The 27,964-nt window shown below is 38.6% G+C and overlaps 1 protein-coding gene across 31 annotated transcripts in view; it reads left to right on the plus strand.

Moving 5' to 3' along the window:
- DST (dystonin) overlaps positions 1–27,964 on the plus strand; it is a 490,174-nt gene that overhangs the window by 357,715 nt on the left and 104,495 nt on the right. For 30 of the 31 annotated variants that reach the window (XM_053222643.1, XM_053222633.1, XM_053222646.1 and 27 more), the window contains 14 exons: positions 255–407; positions 2,085–2,318; positions 2,757–3,023; positions 6,354–6,902; positions 7,968–8,144; positions 14,851–14,974; positions 18,059–18,267; positions 18,889–19,206; positions 19,732–19,898; positions 21,508–21,664; positions 22,574–22,700; positions 25,206–25,265; positions 26,084–26,325; positions 27,536–27,665. In XM_053222643.1, coding sequence (XP_053078618.1) covers positions 255–407; positions 2,085–2,318; positions 2,757–3,023; positions 6,354–6,902; positions 7,968–8,144; positions 14,851–14,974; positions 18,059–18,267; positions 18,889–19,206; positions 19,732–19,898; positions 21,508–21,664; positions 22,574–22,700; positions 25,206–25,265; positions 26,084–26,325; positions 27,536–27,665 — 2,914 coding nt within the window. The remainder of the gene's footprint in view (positions 1–254; positions 408–2,084; positions 2,319–2,756; positions 3,024–6,353; positions 6,903–7,967; positions 8,145–14,850; positions 14,975–18,058; positions 18,268–18,888; positions 19,207–19,731; positions 19,899–21,507; positions 21,665–22,573; positions 22,701–25,205; positions 25,266–26,083; positions 26,326–27,535; positions 27,666–27,964) is intronic. The other variant, XM_053222635.1, reaches the window with a different exon arrangement.

Below are 27,964 nucleotides of genomic sequence, written 5' to 3' on the forward strand. Positions count from 1 at the left end.
TATGCATGGCCAGTATTCTGCTGAGCAGTTTCATCCACACATCTCCTCCTTTGTATATGGGACATGCTTTCACTTTCTGTGTCACCTTGCTCAATTTGTTACCCCACTGCTATCATGTTTACAGCATACTCAGAAAATCTTGCAAGATATGTTCTGATTTTTCTATTAGAACTTGCAAAGTGTGTTCTAATTAGGAGTAATCACAATAGTTCATGTGCACACATTTAAGATGCTTTGATTTTGCCCCGCTTTAGATCGTGGCAGAGCGTCAGCAGGAGTACAAAGAGAAACTCCAAGGGATATGTGATCTCCTCACCCAAACTGAAAACCGCCTGATCGGTCACCAAGAAGCCTTTGTGATTGGAGATGGAACGGTCGAGTTGAAGGAGTACCAGTCCAAGCAGGAGGTAAAATTTGGTTTTGCATCAGCAGGTCTATGTTGCTGTTAAGTTTGATTGCTATTATTACCAAATCATTTTAGCTTTTCTGAGCCAAGACATACTTAGATGGCTCCAGGCTTGAGCTTTAAACTTTATACCAAGAGTTACATTTCCATTTCAAGAAAGCCAGGTAATTTTCTTGACTGGTTTTGGTGAGATACTCAGGGAAGGAGATACAAAAGGAGGTTGCTAATGGAAATACCTTGTCTGAGGAGTTAAAACTTGGATCTATTTAAGCCCAGCTCATTCACTTGCGCATCAGGTGAAATAGCCATTTATTTGGGCTCGTTCTGTTTCTTAACGCCTTCTTATTCCTTTCCTCTTTCTCTACAATTTGTTCCTTTTCAGTGAACAAAGAGTGATGGCAGGTGTAAAGATATAATTTATATTGGTATCAGGAGAAAGAACACTCTCATTGTAACTAGTTAGCTCTTGGTTCAAATCCCAGACTCTTCCACACTGTTAGCTTTATAACCAAATCTGTTCGAGCCTCAGTTTCTTCATCAGTCACACTTCATTGATTTTAAGAGTTAAGTAAATACTGTGTGTTAATTAAGTGACTAGCACAGTTAATGTCACATAGTATTGGCTTAATAACTAGTGTCTCTTTCAGTTCAAATGCTTCTGTTTTTGCAAGTTTTATTTATTTATTTTGAAAGAGAGAGAGAGCATGAGCAGGGGAAGGGCACAGAGAGGGAGAGAGAATCCCAAGCAGGCTCCATTCTGTCAGTGTGGAGCCTGATACAGGGCTTGAACTCCCAACCCATGAGATCATGATCAAATACTTCTTAGAATAATTTGATGAGGCTGAAATTAAAAATATGAAAAAATAATATGAAAGTTCAAACGGTGTAATATGAAGAACAAAAATGCAAAGTAAAGGAGGAAGAGAAGAATAAAAATTCCATAAAGAAATCTAGACTGAGAGGAGCTGTAACAGCTGGGGCAAAGAAGCAAACATTGCATTTTAGAGAGCTTTGGGGTTTAGAACTTCATGTTAGTTCACTGGGAGAACTACTCTGTTTTTATCCTGAGTAGAGATATATATTAAAATAAATGTAGGGGTGCCTGGGTGGCTCAGTCGTCTTACTCTTGATTTCGGCTCAGGTCATGCTCTCACGGTTCGTGAGTTCGAGCCCCACGTTGGGCTCAGTGCTGACAGTGTGGAGCCTGCTTGGGATTCTCTCTCTGCCTCTCTGCTCCTCCCTGGCTCAGGCATGCACGTGTGCGGGCACTCCCTCTCTTACTCACTGAAAAATAAATAAACTTAAAAAAATGTTTAGAAATTTAATAAATAATATTACCATGTATTTAAAAGCTCTTATAAATGTGCTCACATGATGTAAGAATACCTGGTGTGTGCCAATTTGTATAGATTATATTATTAAATTCATTATTTTCAGTGTTTTATAAACCATATCCCTTTGTGAAATATGAAAATCTGACACCTTTCTTTAATGCTGTTTGAGATTTCGAATTATGTTAAATATTGTGATTTAAGTAACCAGCTCAAATCGACTATATTTTGTCAAACTCTGTATGCTAGATTCTCCTTGCTCACACCCTCTTTTGGAATTACAACTCTGGAAGAATTAAATAGGTAATCATTTAATAAGTTTTTTTTGTTTTGTTTTGTGTTATAAGGAATTACAGAAAGATATGCAAGGAAGTGCACAGGCTTTGGCAGAAATAGTGAAAAATACAGAGAACTTCTTGAAAGAGAATGGTGAAAAGCTGTCACAAGAAGATAAGGCTTTGATTGAGCAGAAACTTAATGAAGCCAAGTTAAAGTGTGAACAGCTTAATCTAAAGGCAGAACAGTCAAAAAAGGAGCTGGATAAAGTTGTGACAACAGCAATCAAAGAAGAAACTGAAAAGGTCTTTATTCAAATATATGGTACATTGTTGCTTTGTTGAAAACGATTAGTGTAACAGCCACTTGAATTTTTAAGTGTTCCCGGGCAGCAGTAAGCAATGCTGAGCACCAGAGACTAGAATTCTGGGTTTCCAGTTATGTAAGTGACCAAATACTACAGAAGCTTAAAGAATTGGCTTTTTTAACTTTTAAAAAAAAATTTAAGTGGGATTCTAAGACTTTCTACTTGGGAAATACATGAGGACTTATCAATTGTAGTTAAAATTTTTAAGGACAGTGGAAACTTCCAAGTAATTGCCTGTTGCTCTAAGGTTTAATTTCACTGCATTCAGTTTTCAGTGTGTGTCAGCTTTTAGTATCCCCACTCTAAAGTTAAATGATCTTAAAACTAGTGCCTCAGCCTGCATTCAGAATACCTACTGTGAACTTTCTCTGCCCAGGTTGCAGCTGTGAAGCAGCTGGAAGAGAGCAAAACCAAAATAGAAAACCTTTTGGACTGGCTGTCAAATGTGGACAAAGATTCAGAAAGGGCAGGGATGAGACAGAGACAGGTAATTGAACAGAACGGGACTCATTTTCAAGAAGGTGATGGCAAGTCAGTGATTGGAGAAGAGGATGAAGTTAATGGTAACTTGTTGGAAACTGATGTTGATGGACAAGTTGGAACCACTGAGGAGAATCTGAACCAGCAATACCAGAAAGTTAAGGTTGGTTATTTTACACATAGAGATATTGTCAAATTCTGTTTTTCAGGACGGTTAAAGAGAGGAGCACCTGTAGTTATCTTTCAAAGCCTTAATGACCAGGGCATCTGGGTGGTTCAGTCAGTTAAGCGTCTGACTTTTTTGTTTTGTTTTGTTTTAATGTTTATTTATTTTTGACAGAGACAGAGCATGAGTGGGGGAGGGCCTGAAGAGAGAGGGAGACACAGAATCTGAAGCAGGCTCCAGGCTCCCAGCTGTCAGCACAGAGCCCGACGCAGGGCTTGAATCCACGAAGCACGACATCATGACCTGAGCTGAAGTTGGGTGCTCAACCCACTGAGCCAAGGCACCCCAAGCGTCCGACTCTTGATTTCAGCTTAGGGCATGATCTCAGTGAGATCAAGCCCCACATCGGGCTCTGCACTGACAGGGTGGAGCCTGCTTAGGATTCTCTCTCCCTCTCTTTCTGCCCCTCCCACTACCCTGCTCTCATGTTCATTCTCTCTTTCAAAATAAATTGTCTCTCAAAAACCATTAAATGTCTCTCAAAAACATTAAAAAACCCAAATGACCATTAAGAGTAAAGTCCCTTTTCTAGGTTCATCATGTCAAATGTAAGTTACTGTGAGAATTCTAAGTAACTCAAAAACAATGAGAAATCATTAGCTATGACATTCTTCAAAGTGAAGTGACTTCTAAGAATTGATAGAAGTAATAATAAGCTGATACTTATAGAGAAGTTATGGTGGGCCAAGTACTCTTCTTAGCTCTTTCCGTCTCAACACATTTAGTCCACCCAGCTCCCTCTGAGGCTACATCCTAGTCGTGATTCACAGGTAGGGAGACTGTAACTTTACAGAAGAAGTCACTTGCCCAAGTTTATATATCTAGTGAGGGCTGGAGTTTGGATTTAAAACTAGGCCATGAGCTCAGTTGCTGTGCTAAGTTCTACTCCATATTTGCAGACCAGCTCGCTGTGCACTCTTGAGCTCTCTCACGTTCTCCCTGAGCCTTGGCTCATCTCTATAGTCAAGGGCATTGCTGAGAAGAGGAATGAAAAGCCTTTTAAAAATTTGTGGTGTGAGTGTGAATTGAAGTGAACAGTAATGCTACCACAGAACCAAAGGCAACTTTGGAAAAACCTTTTTCACAGCGTCACATAATTGATCATTTTATTTCTGCATTTGGGTTTTGCAGTCAGACGACTGGACTTTGAGGCACTTTTGCAGTTTTGTGTGTTTTCCTCAATGTCCTTGTCTTTTGTAGTCTTTGGAATAGAATGCTGTCCGGGAGGTTTTTATATTACAGGAAATCTAAGTTAAACCAGAAGAAAAGTGGAAGTATTTATTATATTTATGGTTTCTGGGGGCTCTTACAGAACCTTGCTATAATTATTTCTTAAAATGAAAAACTTAATGAATTCCTTTAGGAATGCCTTATGAGTCCATTACATAACAGTCAGGAAAGGTTAGTAACTTGACACAAGGAGTGAAAAATACGGGTGGGTGGATTGAGACATAAAGATGTTTCACTGCATGAGGTTTGCCTTCTGATCTTTTTGCTTCTAAGAATATGGACTCTGAAAGTGCTGTAGGAATTCCTGATGTCCTGGCAGAGTGGAGAGATGGCCCCAGTGCCTGTTTCTAGCTCTTTCTAGTTGTGCCACATGTCCTCAGCCATGGCATTTCTTCCTTCAGCCCGAGTTGCCTCACCTTAAAAGGAAGGGGGTGGATCAGAAATTTCTAAGGTGTTCTGTATGTCTAACTTACAGAACATGAACAGGTATGAACCCAGTGGGTTCAGAAGACCCACTGGAGAATAGTATGTGGTTCCATTTCAAATGCCAAAGACACAGTCTGTGGGGGAAATGTTCTTCAGACACAAATATTTATCTTGTGCCCACAGTGTGGCAGGCGTTGTTACGGATAATGAGAATACAAGTAGTTCGCTGCTGACTAGTGGGGGATCAGACTTGAAAGTGAACAGTTGCCCTACAGCGGTGCTTCTCGGTCCTGTCTACTTCACAGCATATAGTTATTCTTATTTAGCCCTTGTTGCCAACACTGCTCTAGGTGCTTGGGATTCCCCAGTGAGCAAATGAAATTCCCTGTCATGGTGTTTGCATACTAGGAGAGTGAGGATGATAGGTCAGACAACAAATACCTAAATGTTATGCGATACGGGATGTTAGAAAGTGGTGAGGTTTTGCTGAGTTGGGTACAGGTGGGTGAGCGTGGGGTTGGGAGCCACTCTTCAGCATTAAATAGGATCATCTGAGTAGGCTGCATGAAAGGATGAGATCTGTGTGAAGACATAGAGAGGACATGTCAGAGGGGAAGGGGGTTGCGAGGCAGATACCTGCGGGAAGAACCATTTGGTGAGAACAGCCAGAGGAAAAGGTCCTAACGTGCCTAACAAGGTGAGGGAAGAGGTAGTATTTGAGAGACTGGCGTGCCTCAAGTAGGGTGGGAGACAGCCAAGCAGTAAAAGAGCTCGGCGTTAATGTTACCAGGCCCTTTGACTCCCTGTAAACCATTATGAGAAATGTGGAAAATGACCCAAAAGGATTCTTCTCCTTTTTGCCACATTTATATGGCATATTGCGGGGAATGGAAGAAGCTGCTATGGCTGGAGAGAAAGGGACTCCAGTGTATTTTAACCTCTGGTACGTGCCAGGCTCGTCAGCAGGTATTCTACACGTGTGACCTCATGTACTCCTTTCAGCAAACCCATGACGTGCAGGGGTAATTGTCTCCATTCTCCCCATGCAAGAAGCTGAGGGCCAGAGAAGCAAGGTAGCTCCAGCATTCTCGTTGATCTCATTGGGCTCCTCTGAATGTCTATTGTTCTCGCTTAATTGTTGTCATGGGATTTTTATAGCTTTAAAAAGGAACAAATTCTCTTTTTCCTATGTATGTGTCTTTTCAGGATCATTTCTTAATTAAAATATTGTATTTATCTGCTCAGTGATTAGCTGAAGACATTAGCAGTCCCTTTAAGGTGATTGTGAGGAAGCATTGAGTAAATTGAGATCATACTGTAGATGTTTGTTTTAGACGTGGAAGAGAAATTCATTACATTTTTTCCAAACTTCTCAAAAACAGTACTTGTCCTATGTGATCATCTAAGTACTTTCTAGAGAAGATTGGGAAACCTCCTCAGAAGTAAGGTTAGGGTGGTCAGAGCATGCTCTTCTGAAATGCACCAGTACACGGGACACACTGTGCACCTTGACAAGGTTAATGAGAAGCAAGTCTGTCAGTCCTGGGCTCCTGACACCTCCGTGTCACCCCATCGCCGCTCTGACCTTACGGCTGATTTGTTTTCACGCAGGCCCAACATGAGAAGATCGTCTCTCAGCACCAAGCAGTCCTCATGGCCACTCAGTCTGCACAAACCTTGCTTGAGAAACAGGGTCACTATCTCTCTCCTGAGGAAAAAGAGAAACTGCAGAAGAACATGAAGGAACTGAAAACACATTATGAGACCGCACTGGCCGAGTCGGAGAAGAAAATGAAATTAACGCATTCTCTGCAGGAAGAATTAGAAAAGTTCGATGCAGATTATAGCGAGTTTGAACACTGGCTGCAGCAGTCAGAACAAGAACTGGAAAACCTGGAAGCAGGTGCTGACGACCTCAGTGGTTTAATGACCAAACTGAAACGGCAGAAGAGTTTCTCAGAAGACGTCATTTCTCACAAAGGGGACTTGAGGTACATCACAATTTCTGGAAACAGAGTGTTAGAAGCGGCCAAATCTTGCAGCAGGAGAAGCGGCAGTAGCAAGGCTGACCAGGACAATATCGATACTTCTGCAACCCACAGAGAAGTCCAGAGCAAATTGGATCATGCTACCGATCGCTTCAGGTCTCTCTACTCGAAGGTAATTTCATTTTTAAGGGAAGATCAGACTATGACTAGAGTTTTCACCCTGTCCCTCTTAACTTTTGTTTTGGAATTAGAGGCGAGAAATCTAAGAACTGAAGCAGAGGAAATAAGGTGGTTTCATCCTCATTCCGTCTTTCTTATGCATGTGCTTTACTTCTGCAAACGTGTTTAAAGGCTAGGAGCCTAAAGTTATACCTAGTTAGTGTTTTGAGATGCGTTTTCCAGGCAGCCTGAACTCTAGAATGCCAGCATCCGATTTGACCACCAGGTGGCGTATATGTTTTGGTTCCGAGCCCAAAGCGTGGCTTGCTAATTTGCTTGCTAATTTGCATCCTCTCAGGCTTGGGAGGTGACGTTTCATCTCGGATAATTCCCTTCACATATATGACTCTTGTTTGTTTTGCATATATCTTTGATCAGTGCAGTATTTTAATACTTAATGGCTAACAGACTGTTTCAGCTTCTTCTTGTGGACAAGCAGAAGAGTTCTGTTTAAAAACAAAACAATACGAAGAACATTTCCCTGTTTACAGTATAAGCTGAACACACTGGCCAAGTTGCACAGATGGTTTGAAGAGCGTCATTGATTATTGGCCTTTGCTTCATTCTGATCTAGATTATTTGCCCTCCTTGTGCAACATCAGTCTTGTGTAACATATGAGTGATTTATTAGAAGCACTTTGAAAACCTTTCCATCAAATACATGGCTGTACACATGGTGTATAAAACTCTTTGGGAATGTGCCCTGGTAGATTAGCCTCCTCTGGTGATTGATTCCTAAATCCTTTGTTCTGGGGTAAGACCCAGATCTTGTAAATATGTTTTTGAATTGGTATAAATCTAGAACTACCTCTTTGTTTTTATTGTTACTCTTTGAAGATGCTTCTGCATGTAAAAGAGAAAATCTTAGTCCTGTAGGTTTCACTAACTTTGGCTGAAGTCTGGTGTTTTCCAGGTTGCATTACTCATAGGTCCTAAGGTTTTTAATACATGCGAAGATAGTGGGATTTTAATCCCCCACGCTTTTTTTCTTCTGATTTTTTTTTTTTTTTTTTTTTAGTGCAATGTCCTCGGGAATAATCTTAAAGACTTGGTGGATAAATATCAACACTATGAAGATGCCTCATGTGGACTTCTTTCTGGGCTCCAGGCCTGTGAGGTCACAGCAAGCAAACACTTATCTGAACCTATTGCTGTGGACCCTAAAAATCTGCAAAGGCAATTAGAAGAGACCAAGGTAAGAGAGAGAGCAAGAAAGAAAGAGAAAAGTGAGAGATCAACCCTTCTGTCGTCTTACTGAAAGCCATCCGTCTCCCCACACTTGTGTGATGGTTTCACGTAGGAAAGGGGAATAAAGTATGGGAAAAGTACTTGTCTTTCTAAAGGGAGGTGCACCTCTAATTCACCATCCAGTTCAGTTTTCTTTCTAATAAGATTGTTTTTTCCACTGTTGTTTAACTGTTGGATGTTGCTGTTATGGCTGACATCCCACTGCTCCCTCCTCCCTAAAGAAAAACCACTATTGCCCTGGCCACTTACTTATCTTTACACTTCTTTATTTTGTTCATTGCAAGTAAGTTCCATGAAGGTAGGTGTGTTTTCCTCCGTTTTGCTCACTGCTACCTCCCCAGCACCTAGAAGAGTACATGGCCCAAAGTGGGTACTCAGTAAATACTTTGTCAAGAATGAACAGGTGAAAAGGAAGAATGGATGTCACTGTCCCATCTGGGGTCTGAGGGCCAGGATTGGTGTTCCTATTGAGTATCCCTGTAATTCTCAGAGACATAAACTTCAGTTATTACCTAGCACAGTTCTCAAAAAGTCTACCTGCTCTTCAAAAAATGCAGGTTTGGTGTCAGACTGAATAATTGAAGTCTCGGAATACCCACAATGGAAGAGTGGGTATTAATCTTCAATTTAATGCGTATATTATTTATTTTTCAAAAAAAAATAAGTTTATTTATTTATTTTGAGAAAGAGAAAGAGTGGACAAACAAGGGAGGGAGAGAGAGAGAATCCCAAACAGGCTTCTTGCTGTCAGCACAGAGCCCAAAATGGGACTTGAACTCACGAACTGGGAGATCATGACCTGGGCTGACATCAAGAGCTGGAGGCTCAACCGACTGAGCACTTGTGCAACCGAAAGCCTATTTTAAAATCTTAATGTAGTGAGATAACTTTTGAAGTGTTTTACTCCTGTTCCATGTGACTGATAATTTTGAATTTGAAAGTTTCATTTCATAAATCTGTTCTGTCTTTTCTTTTAGCAGGTGGGTAGCAGTCACTTATTGCTGCTGTAGCTAGAAAGTAAACACAGTATTGCCCATTAAACAACTACAGTTCAGAGTTTAGTTGCCTCTGTTAGTTACAGAATCAAAAAATCATTATTATTGTGCTATTACAAGGAAAACAGGTACTGTAACGTTAGTTACTGCCTGAGACTGGCAGCTTCTGCCTGGAGGTCATACCAGAGTGCAGTGTGGCAGGTTAAGGCCAAGGCAGAGAGATGGGGATGGGAAGCACGGGATGAAAGGAGGGAGGTGAGGTGCCCGGAGGAGAGGAGAGTGGAGGGCGCTGCTTCTGTCTTTACTCAGGGTCACATTAGGCACCCGGGAGAGGTCCAGTTCCAGGTCAGAATCCCTGCAGTGGTGCTGCCTCCCAGGGGTTGTTTCCTTCCTTTAGATGTGCATTATCAGTCCTGGACCTCTTTGCTTTTATCCTTTCTTTTTTTCTTTCCCACAAGCACTGGAACAAATCTGCCTTAATTAAGTTTTCAGGTCACACTTGATTACGTGTCAAAAGACAGTATGGCTCAGTGGGTTGAGCATCTGACTTCAACTTACGTCATGATCTCAGAGTTCATGAGGTCAAGTCCCACTTCGGGCTCTGTGCTGACAGCTCAGAGCCTGGAGCCTGCTTCGGATTCTGTGTCTCCCTCTTTCTGCCCCTCCCCCGCTCATGCTCTCTCAAAATGAAATAAAACATTAAAAAAAAGTTAGGTGCTTTTAGTATAGGAAAGTATATAAAATACAACACATTTCAAGTTAGGTCTCTATCAGGAAACTGATTACGTACTATATGAAAGTAATTTTTTTTATAACTGGAGCAAAAAGAGAAAGAAAAACCCCAAAGAGTGCTATGGCTTTTAAGTTAAACAGATACATGGATTAATTCTAAAACAGGAAAACTTACTTGGTATGTGCTGTGGAAGAAGATTCTTTCAGTCGCAAGGCAGCCAAAGAAATAGTAAAGAGGAGAGCAATGTCTCAAAGGAGGATAAATTCTAATTAAGCCACAGCATAATTTAAAAAATTAAATGTGCAATTGAAGTTGTTCTTGGCATACGTTCATATTTTCCTCACAGATGATCTCAGCATGTAGCAAGGATAAATTTTTATGAGGGTTGGGTAGTCTCCATTTCTTTCATTTTTATTAACATGTAAAATTATTTTTCTTTAACAGTAATATAAACACATAAGACTACCACATTTTGTTTTGTCTACATTTGCAATGGTAACATATTCTATTGGGCAGATAATGTGATTTGGGGGTACCCAAGTCGGTTCATGTGAAATAATTCACCCAATAGCACATTGTCATTATCATTATTATTCAAATGACTGTTAGCTGAGTTGTCTGCACTCTGATACCACTGAGCTATAATGACCTCCTCAGGATCGGCTTCCAGGAAAATCCATGGACCAAACAAAATTTTTGTCCCATCTGAGGCACAGAAAGACAGGATTTGGGGACCAGCTGAGAGGCCTGGGTTTGGGAGCAGGTGTGGAGCTAGGTCATGCTGCCTGGCAGTATCCACCCTGTAGCCTTGCCTTGATCTCAGGGATAGTGTCAAGTCAGGAATCTTCTATGAGTTGGACAAGTGCCCTTTACAGATTTCACGCTTCTCTGGTCCAGGCAAGGGGCCCAAGGTCATAATCTTTCAGTATTTCCGGTCATAGATGCTCTTTCATGTTTTAATGTCATTGAGATCCATTAAAAACTACATATGGTACCCTTTTGACTATTTTAATTTGCAGTTTTATCCTAAAGTAGTATTGTAAACCACTGCTATCACCAAATTATAACCCAATACATGTTGGGAATTAAAAACTGTTGACTCTCTTAAACATAATTATGCAGAGAAAAGACGTGGGATGTTTTGAAAAGGAGAGGGGAAGAAAAAAAAATGCTTCTTTTGTAATCCATTTCTAAGTTTTAGGATGTTTAGTAGGGCCATCTTTGGTATTGGATGTTTTTGTAGAACTTGGACATATATTTTTTTGGTAGACATTTATGTGCTAGGCCCACTGTAAGATTTTGTGAAGACACAGATGTTGAAACCCTGATTCTCCCCTTGGAGAATGCACATTCTAAAAAAATCTGTTTTTGGAGGTATCCATAACCTTATTCCATCTCTTAAATAAGCATGCAATGCAAGTAAGCTGTGTCTTAGATTTCAGTCTGGTTCTAGGTAAAGTTCCTGTCTTGAGGAATTTTTTATACCTTTTATAACTAAACATCTGGAAGAATTTCCTAGACAGACCCACTTGACACAGATTCTTTGGCTTCTTGGGACAACGTTAGGATCTGGTATACAGATCACAAATCACATGTTGGCCACAGCTTAGTGGGCCTTTTGACATATATGTACTGCCCATATGTCATTTAAGTTTTCTTGAATATAAAAATTAGTGGAGGAAATAGTTGTGACTGGCTATAGGCATTTGCTTTAGTCTGAAATGAAGGCTGAAACAGAAGAGGATCTTTCTGGATCTTATACTTGATATTTTTATTTATTTTCATTCATTTACTTATTCTAGAAATGTTATATGCCAGACACTGTGTAGGCAGTGATAAAAGGAAGCTGAATGGAATGAATTCCTAGTTTCCAAGGAAGTTACAGTTTAAAAGAAGAGACAAACCCAGTAATATTCACAGGGCATTTATGGGAGAACCTGCAGGGAGTACTTAGAACTAGGGCTGAAGAGAAAGTTAGGGTTACCAGCTGACTATGAAGGGCCAGGCTCAGGATAACAGGGAGGGGTAGGTTGCATGAGAAGGTTAGTGTGTAGAGATGTTAAACATTGGGTCCAGCTTGAACAAAATAGCTGTGTTGTTGGACATTTCTGGAACAGGAGGTGGAAGATGATATTGAAGATAGAATTAAGGAATAGATTTCATTGGACCTTTTAGAGTATACTCAAGTCTGTCTTTTTTATGAAGGCACTGGGAAGCTACTGAAAGATTTTAAAGAGAGGAGTGATCTAGTCAGTATATATTTTAGATAGAACACATTGGGGAGGCTATATCAGGGAAGAGACTGGAGACAGGGAGCACAGTTAGGATGCTTTTTTGAGTTGAGTGAGAGATTATCCTGCAGTGATCCAGAAATACAGAACAGAGGTCTGATTAAAGAAAAAACAGAAACACCGTTAAGCAGGTAAAATTGTCAGGGCCTGGTGGTGGATTTGCATGTGGAAAGGAGGGTTGAGGGAGAGTCTAGGAGGAGCCTCAGAGTTACTACTTGGATCACCTGATGCAACACCAGGAGAAGTGCAGGTGTAGGGGATGAGATGATGAGTTCAGATTCAGTGTTTTGAGTCTGTGGTGACTGTTTACACCCAGATGGAAATGATCAAGAGCCAGTTGGAAACCTGGGCCCACGGCCAGGGATGAGTTCATCTACAGTTGGACCTAGGGGACTTTGAATTTGAAATCCGAGTGTGAGACTGGAAGAGGACCTTGAGTAGCTTCAGTGAAATGAAAGCCAAGCATGGGGCCCATGTGGACAGTGGCCCATTTGGACACAGCTACGTCAGAGGGGTTAGGAATGCCGGGCCAAACTTCTGGAAGACTTATCTGTGGTTCTTGCCTCTACTTCTCTCTTTGTCCTAGCTGTTGAGCTGCATCTGCTTAGAGAAATGGGGGTTTCTCTTCAGATTCAAGGTTATAGTATCCTTTCTAAAGCAGATGACATTAATAACATTTTCCACTTTCTGTCTTCCTGTAACCTTTGGGGACAGAATTGTTCCAGGCCGATTTCCATCTCCTTGATGATAGGTTTTTTTTGTGTTTGTTTTTTTCCCTTCTCATCACTTACGTAGAACTCTCTGTGATTCCTTATGGCCTTCTTCTCCAGTGTTTTCCTGCTTTCTTCTCTAGCAGTCTCACCATGGGTCTTGGCTTCCAGTGCTTTATGTCTAGTTCCAGCCTGTGTTCAGAGTCAACTCTCTTTCCAACTTCACTGTTTTTTTTTCTTTTTTTTTTAATTCTTTTTTTAATGTTTATTTATTTTGAGAGAGTGTGCAAGTGGGGAAGGGGCAGAGAGATAGGAAGAATCCCAAGCAGGCTCTGCATCATCAGTGCAGAGCCTGATGGAGGGCTTGATCCCACAAACTTCAAGATCAAACTGCTTGATCCCACAAACTGCAAGAAATCAAGAGTCAGATGATTAACCGACTGAGCCACCCCGACACCCTTGGGTTTTTTTCCTATATGAGGGTCCTAAGAGTACTTTGAAGTCATAAATTCCCAGACTCTCCTTTGCTCCCACTTTCGCTTACGAATTCCATTAATTACCTAGGCTCAAAAACTCTGGATATTTCTCTTGTCTTTTCTCTTGTTCCTGCCCCCTCAAGCAGTGATGTCTGATAGAACATTCTGTGATGGTGGACATATTCTGTAATCTCTCCATTGTGGTAACCACTCCTCACCCTTGGCTACTTAGTGCTTGAAATGTGGCTGGTGCATCTGAGGAATTGAATTTTTAATTTTGTTTGATTTCAATTAATTTTAAATTTAAAAAGCCCCATGTAGTTAGTGGCTATCATATGACACAGCACAGTGTTAGATAACCAGTTATCAAGTGCTGTGGTCCCTCCCCTACTCCATCACCAATTCTACCTTCCCAGTCCAGAACGTGGCCTCTCAACTGCTTAAGTTGCCCCTAACTGATGTCTCTCCCTCATTTCTTACCCATTTAGTTTATCCCACACAGTGCTACAAATTTAGCCTTCTCTTAAGACAGCTCTGAGCATGTCAGTCCCTATTCAAAAGCCCTGAATAACTTTCCATTGCTGCAGGGTAAAATGTAAACTCCTTAGCAGACATTTGAAGCCTTCCCGGTCCTGGTACTGTTTATTCACCCATACACATTCTCTAACTGGTTGGGACCCTCCCCTTCTCCTAGGATGTTTCTGTCCCCATCTGTCCCTCTGCAGGGAGCTGTTACCCCTCTCCACTCCTGCATGCCTCAATCTACGTTTTCTTCAGGACTTACCTCAGTCTCACCACCATGGAGGTGGATGTCAGTTCCCTTCCCAGTTATTCCTCTTCTCAGTTTCCAGTAGCACTTAACACTTTCTGACTGTAAGATCCTTGAGGGTGAGCTTTGTGTCTGGTTTGTTTGGGTGTTTTTTTTTTTTTTTTTTTTGGAATCTTCACAAACATAGCAAGATATTTTGGATTTGTTAGATGTTAAGTAACTTTTGTTGAATAAACAGATATAAACATGATTTTGTATTGAAATGGAAATCCCTAATTGTTTCCTTACTTGGAGTCAGAGTCCCAGAGGTTTTTTGTCAGGTTGATTTTTGTTGTTGTTTTCTGGTGGTTAGTGAGGGTATCCTCTGAAGTCTCAAAGTGGGGACTCAAGGGGATCTCAGGCTAGAGGTAGAGGGTTGCAAGATCGAGAATCAGGCCAAGTATCATGAACATATGTTCAAGGGTTAATTTCAAGAGTGAATTTGTATTATCCTGACTGGTTGATATCTTTGCTAACACCACTTTATAACTGGCCTTACTCTAAGGACTCTGGAGTAAGTGTGTAATGATGAAGAGATTATTCTGTCCAATTTAACTTTATCTTACTGTAAGCAGTTTTTTTATACTGGAAATATACCATTTAGTCCTACTGAGTATAACTGAGGCATTCAATCCTCCAGGCTTTGCAAGGGCAGATATCCAATCAGCAGGTGGCTGTAGAGAAACTGAAAAAAACTGCCGAAGTCCTTTTAGATGCCAGAGGATCTTTACTTCCAGCCAAGAATGATATCCAGAAAACACTGGGTGAGTATTGATTTCCTTGTTCACTTTCTCCCGGGTAAATCCTAAATGGAGATATTTTGATATGGAGAACACATTCACTAGTGTATATTGTGTTGTTTATGGCCTTTCACTGTGAAATGGTGCTTCTCAATCTGGGAAGAGGCATGACTTTTCTCGGCACGTATATTGGGAGTGGGGGTTGTATTCTTTGAGAGGAGTATATTTAAAGTTTAGTTTTATTTTTAGAAAATGTAACAAAAACTCTATGTAATATTCACCACAGGAAGTAGAACTTCAGATTCTTTTGGTTGATGGCATTGGGCAGAGCTAGCCTCTAATCCTGTAGCCAAAAGAGACTCCCTGGAGGGGTCTGTCTTTGTTGAAAGCAGGAGCGTGGGGCTAAGAGATGTGCTTTAAACCAACATTTCCAGCTCTCCATTTTCTAGAAGCCTTTGAGGGGCCTCACAGGGTTCCAGTTGCCCCAGTTCTTTGGTGATACTAGAAACTTGTATCCAGTTATGTTGGTGCTTTTGTGCCCTCTCAGAGTCAACATTTCTTAAGAAAAGAGCTATTGCATGTTATTCTTCGTATCCACTCATAATGTGTAGTTTATAGTAAATGCACAGTGGGGGTATCGATAAATGCTTGCTGTCTTACTGTATGTTTTGCTTTGACTTTGCTGCTTTTCATATTATTTAATGTGTGGTTTCAGGTTATTATATATTTCTACATGTAAAATAGAAAACTTAATGTTTTGTAAGATAATTGGACCTGTGTTTTCACATCAAAGAAAGTGTGAATTAAAATCTGAGCAGAAATTTTAGATGAAGAGAAGGACGAAACTTTGCTTTTCTAAAACTGCTCTGTAGAAGGAAAACTTTTTTTACATTCTTAAAGATGTCTAAACTTCTTTGATCATGCACCTCTATCAAATAATTTTCAGCATACACCCTCATATATGCATGTGTATTTATAAGTTATGTACACATTACTGTCTTATCACATTATGTGTATTATAATTATAAAATACAAAAACATTTTAAAGTATAAGGTAAAAAATATGAATGGAAGGTCTAACATTTTGTTCCTATATGCCAGTGTACCATTTTGACATCCCACATTTGCAACCAACTGCTTTAAAGACTTGGGCACAGAGATTTGGAGAAGAAGGAAAAACTTTGTTATATGTGTTGCTGTTATTTGCAGAGGCATTTTGACATTTTTCCCACTGTTAATTGTACATAGTCTCATTTTTATTAGCTTAAAACTCCACATGTTACACATTATTTTAAGACTTAAAACTTTTATGTGGTATAAGTTTCTAGGAATATGTGAAAATATATTTAAGATAGAGAGGAATTTCTCTAAGATCTATGTGACCTCTAAGAAAACCAACCACTTAAAAAATTAATATTCTTACAGTAGATTTCATTTTGTCACTTTTTATAAAACAATATTCACTTAGTAAAAGCAAGAATTGACTTCAGTGACAGTATTTGATCACTAAGAAATACGAAAATAGTAACATTCAAGATGTGTTAATTTTATTAAAATAGCTGACTTTGTGTGGGACGTCCCTTAGCAAGGCTAAACAGATTGCCTACGTTACTCTGCTGATGCACAGAATTGCCCATTTGAGAAGCAGTTCACCTGGTAATCAATCACTACCTGCAATTCAGAGTATCTTCTCTTGTGACTTTCAAAGCAGGGCTTGTATTTGAACTTGCTGCTTGTTTTGTCTGCTGATAGAATCTTGGTGCATATTCAGTGCACTCCCCTATGCCCCCCACCCCACTCTGCCTCCACATTCTCAGGGCTTCATTATGTTCTGTGGCAGAAGCATGATTGCCTCTTTAAATTAAATTTAACCTCTCAATTTAGTGAAAATTTGTCAAACTGTTTTCTCATTATATATTAAAACAATCAAAGGGAAATATTGCTTACATAGATTATGTTCCATGGACCAAACACAACGTGTAAAATATTTCACTTTTAGAGAGGGGTTTCAGGTCAAAGTTTTCTGCTAACTGCACATACAATGTATCCAACTAAAGCATTCAGAAGTAATTAAATTATGTTTCAAATTATTGTACAGTGAGTGATAAATTGATGATTATTCCAGAGAGAGATTAATACATTTAAAATCATTGTTCTTTGAACTTTTTTTGGTCTGCAGTACAGAATGTAGGATGTTAAAATATAGAACTTTATATTTGAGTGAAAAATTGGCTAGAATGGGCTGGTTTTTTAGCATCTTAATTGAAAAGAAAGTTAATCTCACCTGAGATAGGTCAAGCTGTTAACATTTATTTTTCCCTTTTGTCTGCTATCAAACTTTTCAAATACATTCTATTTATATTTTAGAAGCATAATCTCAACCCTCTTTATTTTAAGTGAATTTGCATTATCTGTTTTCTGATTATATTTTCTCATGTTTGGATCTGTCAATTTCTGTGCACTTGAGTACTTTGCTTAGGGTGTGAAGGATGACAAAAGCTTAATTTTGTGTGTGTGTGTGTGTGTGTGTGTGTGTGTGTGTGTGTGTGTGAGAGAGAGAGAGAGGGAGAGAGAGAGAGAGAGAGAGGGAGAGAGACGGAGAATGCATATGTGTACATGGGAGAGATAACTTTTTATATGTGAGGGTTAATTCTTGATAAATCTTTTTATAGCTGTGTATTGTTTCTTGAGAATAGCTGTATCTGACTGTCACCTTTTCCCCCCCATATAGTTACCAAGTATGGCTAATTTGAAATGTCAGGTTGAGAACCAATATTTATTCCAAACATCAGCAGTTTAGACCACTTAACAGTCTCTGCGACAATTCAAATATTTATGCATCCAAAAATCTCTTTTCAAATGCAGATGGCATATATTTGAACTATTTTTTAAGAAATAATTCTTTTTTTTATATTCCACTGAGATGCTTTCCTTCTTTTTTTAAGTTTTTAGATGGTGCTCTGATTATGTATTTTGAATTTATCATTTAAACTTTTTCCTTTTTCCAATTTTGGTATGGAAGTTTTGTGACTCACCTTAGTGTATTTTTGAAAAGGAATAGGTCAAAGAGAACTTCATGGTTAACATTTCCTGATCTCTTTGGACTAGATGACATTGTTGGGAGATATGATGATCTGTCCAAGTCTGTTAATGAACGAAATGAAAAACTCCAGATAACCTTGACCCGCTCACTGAGTGTGCAGGATGGCCTGGATGAAATGCTGGACTGGATGGGAAGTGTGGAAAGTTCTCTGAAAGAACAAGGTCAAGTGCCCTTAAACTCTGCTGCTCTTCAGGATGTGATCAGTAAAAACATTGTAAGTGACATTTAAAAAGAAAAAAAAACACTTTTAGATGAAAAAAAAATGTTTAAAAAGTCCCAAGAAGGGGTAGATTTAAGATCAATTTAAGGATATAGAAAAAGAGGTTTCCTGAGTATAACTGGACAGTATTGCTTGCACCAAAACACATGTGTCAGAACAGTTTTTCTGTGAAGAAGTATAGAGAGAGCTTTGTATACTTTTTCATGAGTGTAATTCATTTCAGAGGGCTTACACATACATGAGCCCTATCGTGTGTATCACAGCTTCAGCCAGCTGCACATGAGGTTAATCAGATCAATCTTGTTGTTGTCTAGCCTTTTAAAAATGAGGACCATGGATAATCCTGGGGCTCCATTAGATCCCAGGGGCTGCTGAGTAGCAGCCGCCTCCTGCCTTGCTCAGGCAACTTGCCAGCTGTTCTCCAGTCTCTCTTGAAGAGATTTGGGATTGTGTTCCTCCAGGGACAGATCAGACTTGTCAGTCAGTTCCAACGTTAACTTGCCTCAGTCACAGGTGGTTCAAGCTCATGTTGTTATGAATAGTGATGTTTTTAGCACTCTGTGATACTATTTGTAAACATCATTGTGAAACATATCATTATTTGGTTCATTTCAGATGTTGGAACAGGATATTGCAGGTCGTCAGAGCAGTATAAATGCCATGAATGAAAAAGTGAAGAAATTTATGGAGACCTCAGACCCATCCACTGCATCCTCACTGCAGGCCAAGATGAAAGACTTGTCTGCTCGATTTTCAGAAGCTAGTCATAAACACAAAGAAAAACTGGCCAAGATGGAGGAGCTCAAAACGAAAGTAGAACTCTTTGAGAACCTCTCAGAAAAGCTCCAAACGTTTTTAGAAACAAAAACTCAGGCTCTTACTGACACAGATGTGCCAGGAAAAGACGTTGGTGAATTGTCTCAATATATGCAGGTGTGTCTTCCTTAATAATCACGAGGTTAATCAAGTATATTAACATTTAAGACCAGCTCATACATATTATTAGCGGAATTATAATTAACGATCATCATTAATGCTGATAGATTGCTGATAGATTAATTGCTGATAGATTGGTAAGGATCTGTGCTTCCCTCCTTTAAAAATCCCAAACCCCATCTTCTCCTTAACATGTTTTGCTCATTGATTAGAAATGAACACTATGTCTCACATACACAGTTTGCACATATTAAAGATCTTAAAAGTACCTTATATGCCAGAACCCACAAAGAGACAGAGTATAAAGAGTACGTTTTTAAATTAAATAAATTTACTGTGTTCTCTTTCAAACAGCCTACTTCATGTTTATTTATATTTAGAGTACTGACTACAGGTGGGGTCATTCTTCTGTGAAATTCTGAGGAGAGCCATTCTGGTTCCATACATACCTTTTGGTAGATAGAATGCCATCTGAAAATCTAGCAGTATCTTCTATTGATTGAATATCTAAATCCTTTGTAGGAATCAACTTCTGAATTCTTAGAACATAAGAAAGATCTTGAAGTTTTACACAGTCTTTTGAAGGAGATATCCAGCCATGGCTTGCCAGGTGATAAGGCTCTGGTTTTTGAAAAAACAAATAATTTGTCAAAGAAATTCAAGGAAATGGAGCATACCATCAAACAAAAGTAAGCACCCCTTAAGAAATTGGATTTTAGTCTACTTGACACTTAAAGAATGAATTATTTTTCTTTGCTTATGTCAATACCTGAAATAAAACTTGAGAATAAGCATAGGACTACTTTGTAAGTGCTTTTATATTGATAACATTTTTTTTTTGCGATTAAAATTAAGTGCATTTTTGTTAAAATATTTAGGAAGGAAATTTGGTACTTTTTCCTAAAAGTAGAGAGTATTATGAAGAAAAATAGTGGTGGTGGTGTTTTACTGAAAATAATCTAAAGTCACTATAGTCTCTGAAGCTTTTGGCGAATAGCACATTTTATTTGCAAAAGCAGAAATAACCTTGAAAGACAGCTCATGGCTCATTGCTTTTTGGGCTCAATTCAGAAGCTATGCGCAATTTTAAAATAATTCTTGATGGCCTTTTTTAAAACGTAAAATAGTTTACCTTTTAAAGAGTTGTAGAAAGAAATGATTCCGTAAATAAATAAGAAACGAGAAAATGAACCTAAGTTGAGCTAAAAAGCTGTGCTTTTTAGAAATAAACCTTGTGGCTAGACTTTTACATATTTCTGATCTCATGTTAGTTTGGAATATACATTTGGTTTTGCTAAAGAACCCACAAAGATGGAAAACACTTATCTTTTACCTATACTTAATTTCTTCAGGATCCTCTACCTAAAACTTTTGAGTGCTATTATCTATACTATTTCCAGAGCTACATTTTCCATCTTGTCACATAATATTTAATTCACATTGCACGGAAGTAATATTCTTTTTCCTAGGTCAACTCTAGGTTTTTTCTTCCTTCAGAATGGTCCAGTTTTAAGACCATGTAGTCATCAGTAATTAGTCCAGCTTCAGTGCACTCTTCTATGTTGCTATTCCACATACATGCACATGCACACATGCCATCCATAGGTCATCATCCATGTACCAAATGGGACTGTCCTCACAGCTGTTCCTTGCTGGGCATGTGCCCTCCCTCCAAGGTGCTTAGTGTACAGAAAGATCCTAGAGTTCATTGGGGAGCGTTCTGAGGATCTGTGGGGGAGGTGGTCGTTAACATTCTGGTAACCAGGTCTCACCTCATGTTTGGAGAGTTTGGAGAGAACTGTACTCTCTGAGGCACCTGGTTTATCCATCCACTAGAAGGACTGTAGTGTCGTATAGAAACCACTAGATGGCAGGATGTTTTCCTCATGTCAGTGATGTGTAAATGTTTCCCTGCCCGTTCTGTGCTTGCTGGCATTAAGCACCATATAAAGTGGACAGATCAAAGTTTGCCGAGTCTAAATAATGTTAAAACTGTTTATATAGCCTTAAAGTTTATGTAGCATTATAGAGTGCCATTACCATATGGGTTACAGATTTCTTAACTGCTCCTATCTTTTTCTGTGGAGTGTGCCTGAGGAATAAAATAGTTATTTAGCTGATTTCACTTGGATCTATGACACCTTTCCTCTTCTTATCAAGGGTTAGAGAGTGCAGAGGGGAATATTTTTTTCTTAATAGTAAGCTTGATACAATAATAATAATTTATTTATTAGTAATTATTTCTTTGGAGTATTTTCTGTCGGAGACTTAAATTCTTCAATAATTTTTGTTATCTAGAAAAGAAGCTGTATCTTCTTGTCAAGAACAGATGGATGCTTTCCAAGTCCTTGTTAAGTCATTGAAGTCATGGATAGAAGAAACAACAGAAAGAGTTCCTATTGTTCAGCCTTCTTTTGGTGCAGAGGATTTAGGAAAATCTTTGGAAGAAACTAAGGTGAATCATTATCTAATACTAATTCTTACTTGCCTGTGTGAGTCATGAGAGGTTAAAAGACTATTAGTGGTTTCCTTTTATCTAATATCATATTAAGTTAGATCCTCATTTATGTTCGGTATATTTTGGTGATACTTGGAAGTCATAACATAGCTCTGATCCTTTTGAGGAAGAACACAAACTTTGACTTAATTTGATTTTTGAAAGATATTTATTAGTGGCTGCCTGTTCTAGTACCCAAGTTTACTTCCCCATCAAATCTCTACTTAGCTTCAGTTTTTATACCATTTCTCATAACGTTATGTAAAAGACCCTGCTCTTCAACTCAGCAATTAACTCTAGCTCAGATACATCACTGTAACCAGTATTTGAATCCCTAGTACAAATAGTGTACAAGTCTTGTCAACTGATTCAAATCATAAAACTTATGACCAGTTACAGCAGTTATCCCAACTCCCAACTTTGTGGAGATGTATGTTTTTAAAAATTCATTGAAATTTTGATGATTAAAACTCACTATTAAATAGAATTCTGAATTCCCATTTTTAAAAAAATCATTTCTAGTACCTTTCTTCTTGTAATTTGGCCACTACTGAGTATAGTCTTCAGACTGGCAGTTGACAGTTACTTTGGAATCCATGGCAGCTAGAAATAGCCTGACTTCCACTGTGGCTAGGAGCAGAATGCAGGATGGACCATACCTCACTCCTCACCACTAACAGTGTTAACAGTCACCTGGGCACAGTGTTAACAGTCACGTAGGGATGGTGCCTTTTTCTCTATCCGTGCCCCCATGAATCAGGACCCACAGTCATCATTGCTTTAAGATATGTTAAAGAAATTGAATTATAATGTGTAACTTTGAAACTATTATGAAGACTGGAAAATAATGTGTTTTCATATCTCAAGAAATTACAAGAGAAGTGGAGTTCAAAAACACCAGAGATTCAGAAAGTAAACAACAGTGGGATCTCACTATGTAACCTAATCAGTGCTGTCACTACCCCTGCAAAGGCAATAGCAGCGGTTAAATCAGGTATGTGCTTTACTTACATCCGTGGAGAAACCCCTAAGAATTGGGTCTGACCCTGTTACTTTCATTTACCTTAGTTTTTAAATTGATGCATAAAGTAAACACAAAAGAAAAGTGACAAGAAAGATGGCATGTATATGCATGCACTAAAAGTATGCTCCCCATATGGAGGAGTATCTGTAATGAGTCAAATTTCAGATCCCTCTTCTGTTCATTTTCTTAGAGGCTACAGTTGAAATGTAGCCAGATTGATACATAAGAATAGGAAGCTTTAGATTGGGGAAGAGGAAAGAGCAGATTCTAATTTGGTTTTTTTTACCGTAATTAATGGAGATGCTCAATTCCTCTTTGAAATATTTGATAAATGAGTCTGGTCTCCTGGGAAAGGAGAGGGGAAAGAAAGAAGCAGTTCTTTTGTGTAGGGTGAATCTCTCCTTTTTTAAAAAATTAAAGTCCCATCTAGGGGCTTCTGGGTGGCCCATTCGGTTAAGTGAACAACTCTTGGTTTTGGTTTAGGTCATGATCTCAGGGTTTGTGGGTTCAAGCCCCGTGTCTGCTCTGCACTGACGGCGGGGCCTGCTTGGGATTCTCGCTCTCCCTCTCTCTCTCTGCCCTTCCTCTGCTTGTGCTGTCTCTGTTTCTCTCAACAAGATAAATAATAAAATAAAAAAATAAAAAATTCCCATCTCCTTTAGCATCTACTTTATTTTGTACAGAGAACAACTATAGCATATCTAAATTGCAGTCATGACTGAGCCACTTAACACAAGGGGAGAGTCATGTATAAGTAATGATTCTACAGTCCATTTAAGTTGTGGATATGCTTTTAAGTTTAAATTTTTTTTTAAATGTTTATTCATTTTTGAGAGACAGAGAGAGACAGAGCATCAGCGGGGAAGGGGCAGAGAGAGGGAGACACAGAATCTGAAGCAGGCTCCAGGCTCTGAGCTGTCAGCACAGAGTCCGACACGAGGCTCAAACTCACCAGCTGTGAGATACGACCTGAGCTGAAGTCGGATGCTCAACCGACTGAGCCACCCAGGCACCCCAATAGTTTAAAACATATTTATGTTGTTAAAATTGGTGTTTTTTTTTTTTAAATACAAGAACAGATGGAAGCAAACCTTGTATCTTTATTCTGAGAATCTCTGAGTATCCTTTGTGGTTTATCTGTCCCTCCCAGCCCCCTAGCTGCCCCTCTTGTGAGACTGATGTTCCCGCTGGGCCTCTCTCAACCATTTATTCTGCTCTATTAACCCCATTTAAGGGCCCACTTATGTTATATATGGTGTGATGACCTCTCCTTTCTCTTCTAATCACATTTCCTGAAATGTCAAGTGTTTTGTTTGGCTTTGTTTTTAGAAAAGGAATTCTATTGTGTTTTTAGTTCTTCAGGTCCACTTTGTATTTGCAATAGGTACAAAAAAAAAAAGTTTTTTTCCTACTCTTGATAACTAACAAGCATGGTAGGAATCATTTTTGAGCATCATCAGGATATGTTCACTTTCAACCAAAATGTCAATGTGTGATTTTTTTTAAAGAGACCAAACTTAGATTAATATTTAGATATGAAATATTATTGTTTTAATCTTGTTCTCATGTGTCTAGTGTTTTAGATAGGAAGCCAATGCAAACTCACATGAGAAAGTCTAATTCAGCATTTTAATACTCTGCTTATGAAAAAGGAACCAAGGCTAGATGTTTAGATAATTAGAGAGGAGTAATAATTACTACTTACTGAGTAGTTCCTATTTGCTAGGCAGTCAGTTAACTGTCTTGAATACCTACAGTGTTCTTGCATTTAAATTAGTTATTATTATCCCCACCCGTTCGGTTGGGGTGGTGATTAATTTGTCCAGTCACCCAGCTAGTAATTAGTGGGGCTGGGATTTAAATTCAGGTGACTCATATGCTGAAGCCCAGGCATTTCTAACCACTGTGCTCTTCTCTCTCTGTGTTGACATAATGTGGGTTTTAGTAATAGGGTTTGTGTGTTTGTTTTACTTTTAACTTTTCATGTCTTTGTACCTCATTCTGTTTCCATTAAACCCATAATAACACTGTGTAACTGTACCAGACAATTTTCAAATTTTTAAGTAAGGATTTTTCTGTCAGTCACTTATGCTGCATGCAACACACTTACATAGTGAGCAACTTTTGAGCTTCAAGGACATTATCACTAAAATTTAGCAATAAAGCAATTTTATCACAAAATTGTTTTATAATTAATACTTAATGATTACTGTATTAATCTAAAGTTATTGACACTAGTATTTAAAGTGATCATGTTATCTTACCACTTTAAGAATGAATTTTATAGACAAGAAAGTTTCTTAAAATTTTTGACCTTTATTTGATTTAGAAATTGAATCAGTGTTCTACATTTTCAAATAGTAATAACATTTGTAAATGACTACTGCTTATGGGGTTTGAGTTAATGCAGTCTACTGTTAACGTGTAGAAATACTATTGAAATCTATGACTACTTCAGTGTTAATAATTTTGCAGGTGGAATAATAAATGGTGAAGGAGCAGCCACAGATACTCAAGAAATTTTGGCAAATAAAGGTGAATAGTAACTTTAAGTGCTTATTGATTACAGTAACTTTGTTTTTGTTTATTTTTTATTTTTTATTTTTTTTTTAATGTTTGTTTATTTTTGAGACAGAGTGAGACAGAGCATGAATGGGGGAGGGTCAGAGAGAGAGGGAGACACAGAATCCGAAACAGGCTCCAGGCTCTGAGCGGTCAGCACAGAGCCCGACGCGGGGGTTGAACTCACAGACCGTGAGATCATGACCTGAGCCGAAGTCGGACGCTTAACCGACTGAGCCACCCAGGCCCCCCTTATTTTTGTTTTTGCGAAAAAATCTTTAGAGATGAACAGTAGTTATATCAAAATTTCAACCTTGACTTAAAATAATTATTTATCATAGTCATTTGCCATAAGTATCATATTAATATAACATTCCATGCAATTTTGTTCATCTGAAGTTAGTGAAACCTGGTAGTTCAGTTTGGTATTTGGTTATGTTCCTTTTTTCTGGTTAAGTAATTTAAGATATTTTGTCACTTGGAATAACATTCTTTGAGCTATTTCCTTGAGTTTGATTTCTAAGAAATTAATATATAGCATTTTATGGTTTTTGGTATTATGCAATATACCTAAATTGTTTGTTATTAAATAGTATTATAATTCTAAAAAAATTTTTAGAAATATTAACCCTTTAGTTCTAAAAATTCTATGACTTTATCATGGTAGGCTTAATATAGAGAAAATACAAGGGAATAACATGTAAAGCAAACTTATTTCTAGAGTTCTAACTCTAAACTGTCTTGAAAATGTGTCCATCTGATTTTATTTTATTTTATTTTTTTACTTTTAGGGTTAACATCCATTAAAAAGGATATGACTGACATAAGCCATGGTTATGAAGATCTTGGCCTCTTACTTAAGGACAAAATATCTGAACTGAATAGCAAACTCTCCAAATTGCAAAAGGCTCAGGAAGAATCAAGTGCAATGATGCAGTGGCTACAGAAGATGAATAAAACTGCAACCAAATGGCATCAGGCACCTACACCTACAGATGCGGAAGCTGTGAAGACTCAAGTTGAGCAGAACAAGGTATATTCTGTGGATATATTTATTGAAGAGCTAAAAAAGAACAGACTAGCATTCAGATGGGACCCTCAGGACCCCTATTGTGATTTCTAGCTCTATAACCTTCAGCAAATAATTTGCCAGTTTTGTTTCATATGTTTTTCTGTAGAAAGTGATGATAATAGGAATCTGTTTTACACACAGACATTACAAAGATGAGTGAACTGTTTGGGGGTAACTTTGCCACCTTTCTTTGTTTTTTTTTTTAAAGATTTTATTTTTAGGAGTGCCTGGGTGGCTCAGTCGGTTAAGTGTCTGACTTTGGTTGGCCCAGGTCATGATCTCACAGTTAGTGGGTTCGAGCCCCATGTCAGGCTCTGTGCTGACAGCTCATGGAGCCTGGAGCCTGCTTCAGATTCTGTGTCTCCTTCTTTCTCTGACCCTCCCCCACCCACACTCTGTCTCTCTGTCTTTCAAAAAATAAAACGTTAAAGATTTTATTGTTACGTAATCTCTACACCTAACATAGGACTTAAACCTACAACCTACAATGATCACGAGTCGTATGCTCTACTGACTAAGCCCACCAGATGCCCCAGCTTTGCCACCTTTAAATCATGTTAAGTCTGGGATTTTAACCAGTCAACTATTAGAAAAGATTTATGTAGGTGTAGAACCAGGTGTTCTGTCCAGCATAAAATAGGGTAGCTTATGCTGTCCCTTTCTTCAATAGATGGCATTTCTTTCTGCAACTGTCAAGATGGGGGAAATGACTTTTTGTGGCAATTATGGCAAAAATGTCTACAAATGTGATTACTATATCTGAATTCTATAATGTGTTATCCAGAAAAGCATTGACTCACTAGTAGATTCTCAAACCTGGCAGCTTTTATCCACACTGATTTTCTTCTCAGTTGCAATATTGATGCCATCTTCCTTTTTTCCAAAGGGATTTGTTTGAGGATAATAAGAAATTATTCCTAGGTACTAGGGTGTAGAGTAATTTTCTCCACAGAAAGTGGAGTAATTTTCTCCACAGCAGTAGTGTTCCTCTTTGGGATTCCTTTATCAGATAGTTGAAGATTGGTTAAGAAGAGGAAAGGAGAATAATTATCTGCTGAATTCTGGTCCTCACTCATTTCAGCACCTAACAGTAGATATTTTCGTCTGTTGTAATTGTGTTTTTGTCTTTTGATATTGACACACTTTAACACAGTTTTTTTCCTTTTGTTAGTCATTTGAGGCAGAACTGAAGCAAAATGTAAACAAAGTGCAGGAGTTGAAAGACAAATTGACAGAGCTGTTGGAGGAGAACCCAGATACTCCTGAGGCCCCCAAATGGAAACAGATGTTGACAGATATTGGTATGTTATGTTACTTAAACCAGAGTCCACCAATAGAAAGAAGCACAGTTATTTTTTAATCACAGTCTTTATCAGAAAAAAAATTATCCAACAGCCTCGGTTTACTTTTGAATTTGCCTTAATGTTTCGTGTTTAAAATGTTGCATATTTAAAAATACCATTTCAAATTATATTGTACTGAGACTTGGCATATCTTGTATTTTTTTTGCTGAACACCATAAATAAGTTTAGTTTTATGAAGAGGGTAGATACTGGGAAATAAAATGCTGTGCACTGAGTAACATGTTTTCATTACTGGT

The sequence above is a fragment of the Acinonyx jubatus genome, chromosome B2 (assembly GCF_027475565.1).
Source record: "Acinonyx jubatus isolate Ajub_Pintada_27869175 chromosome B2, VMU_Ajub_asm_v1.0, whole genome shotgun sequence".
In the NCBI taxonomy this organism is placed as follows: Eukaryota; Metazoa; Chordata; class Mammalia; order Carnivora; family Felidae; genus Acinonyx; species Acinonyx jubatus.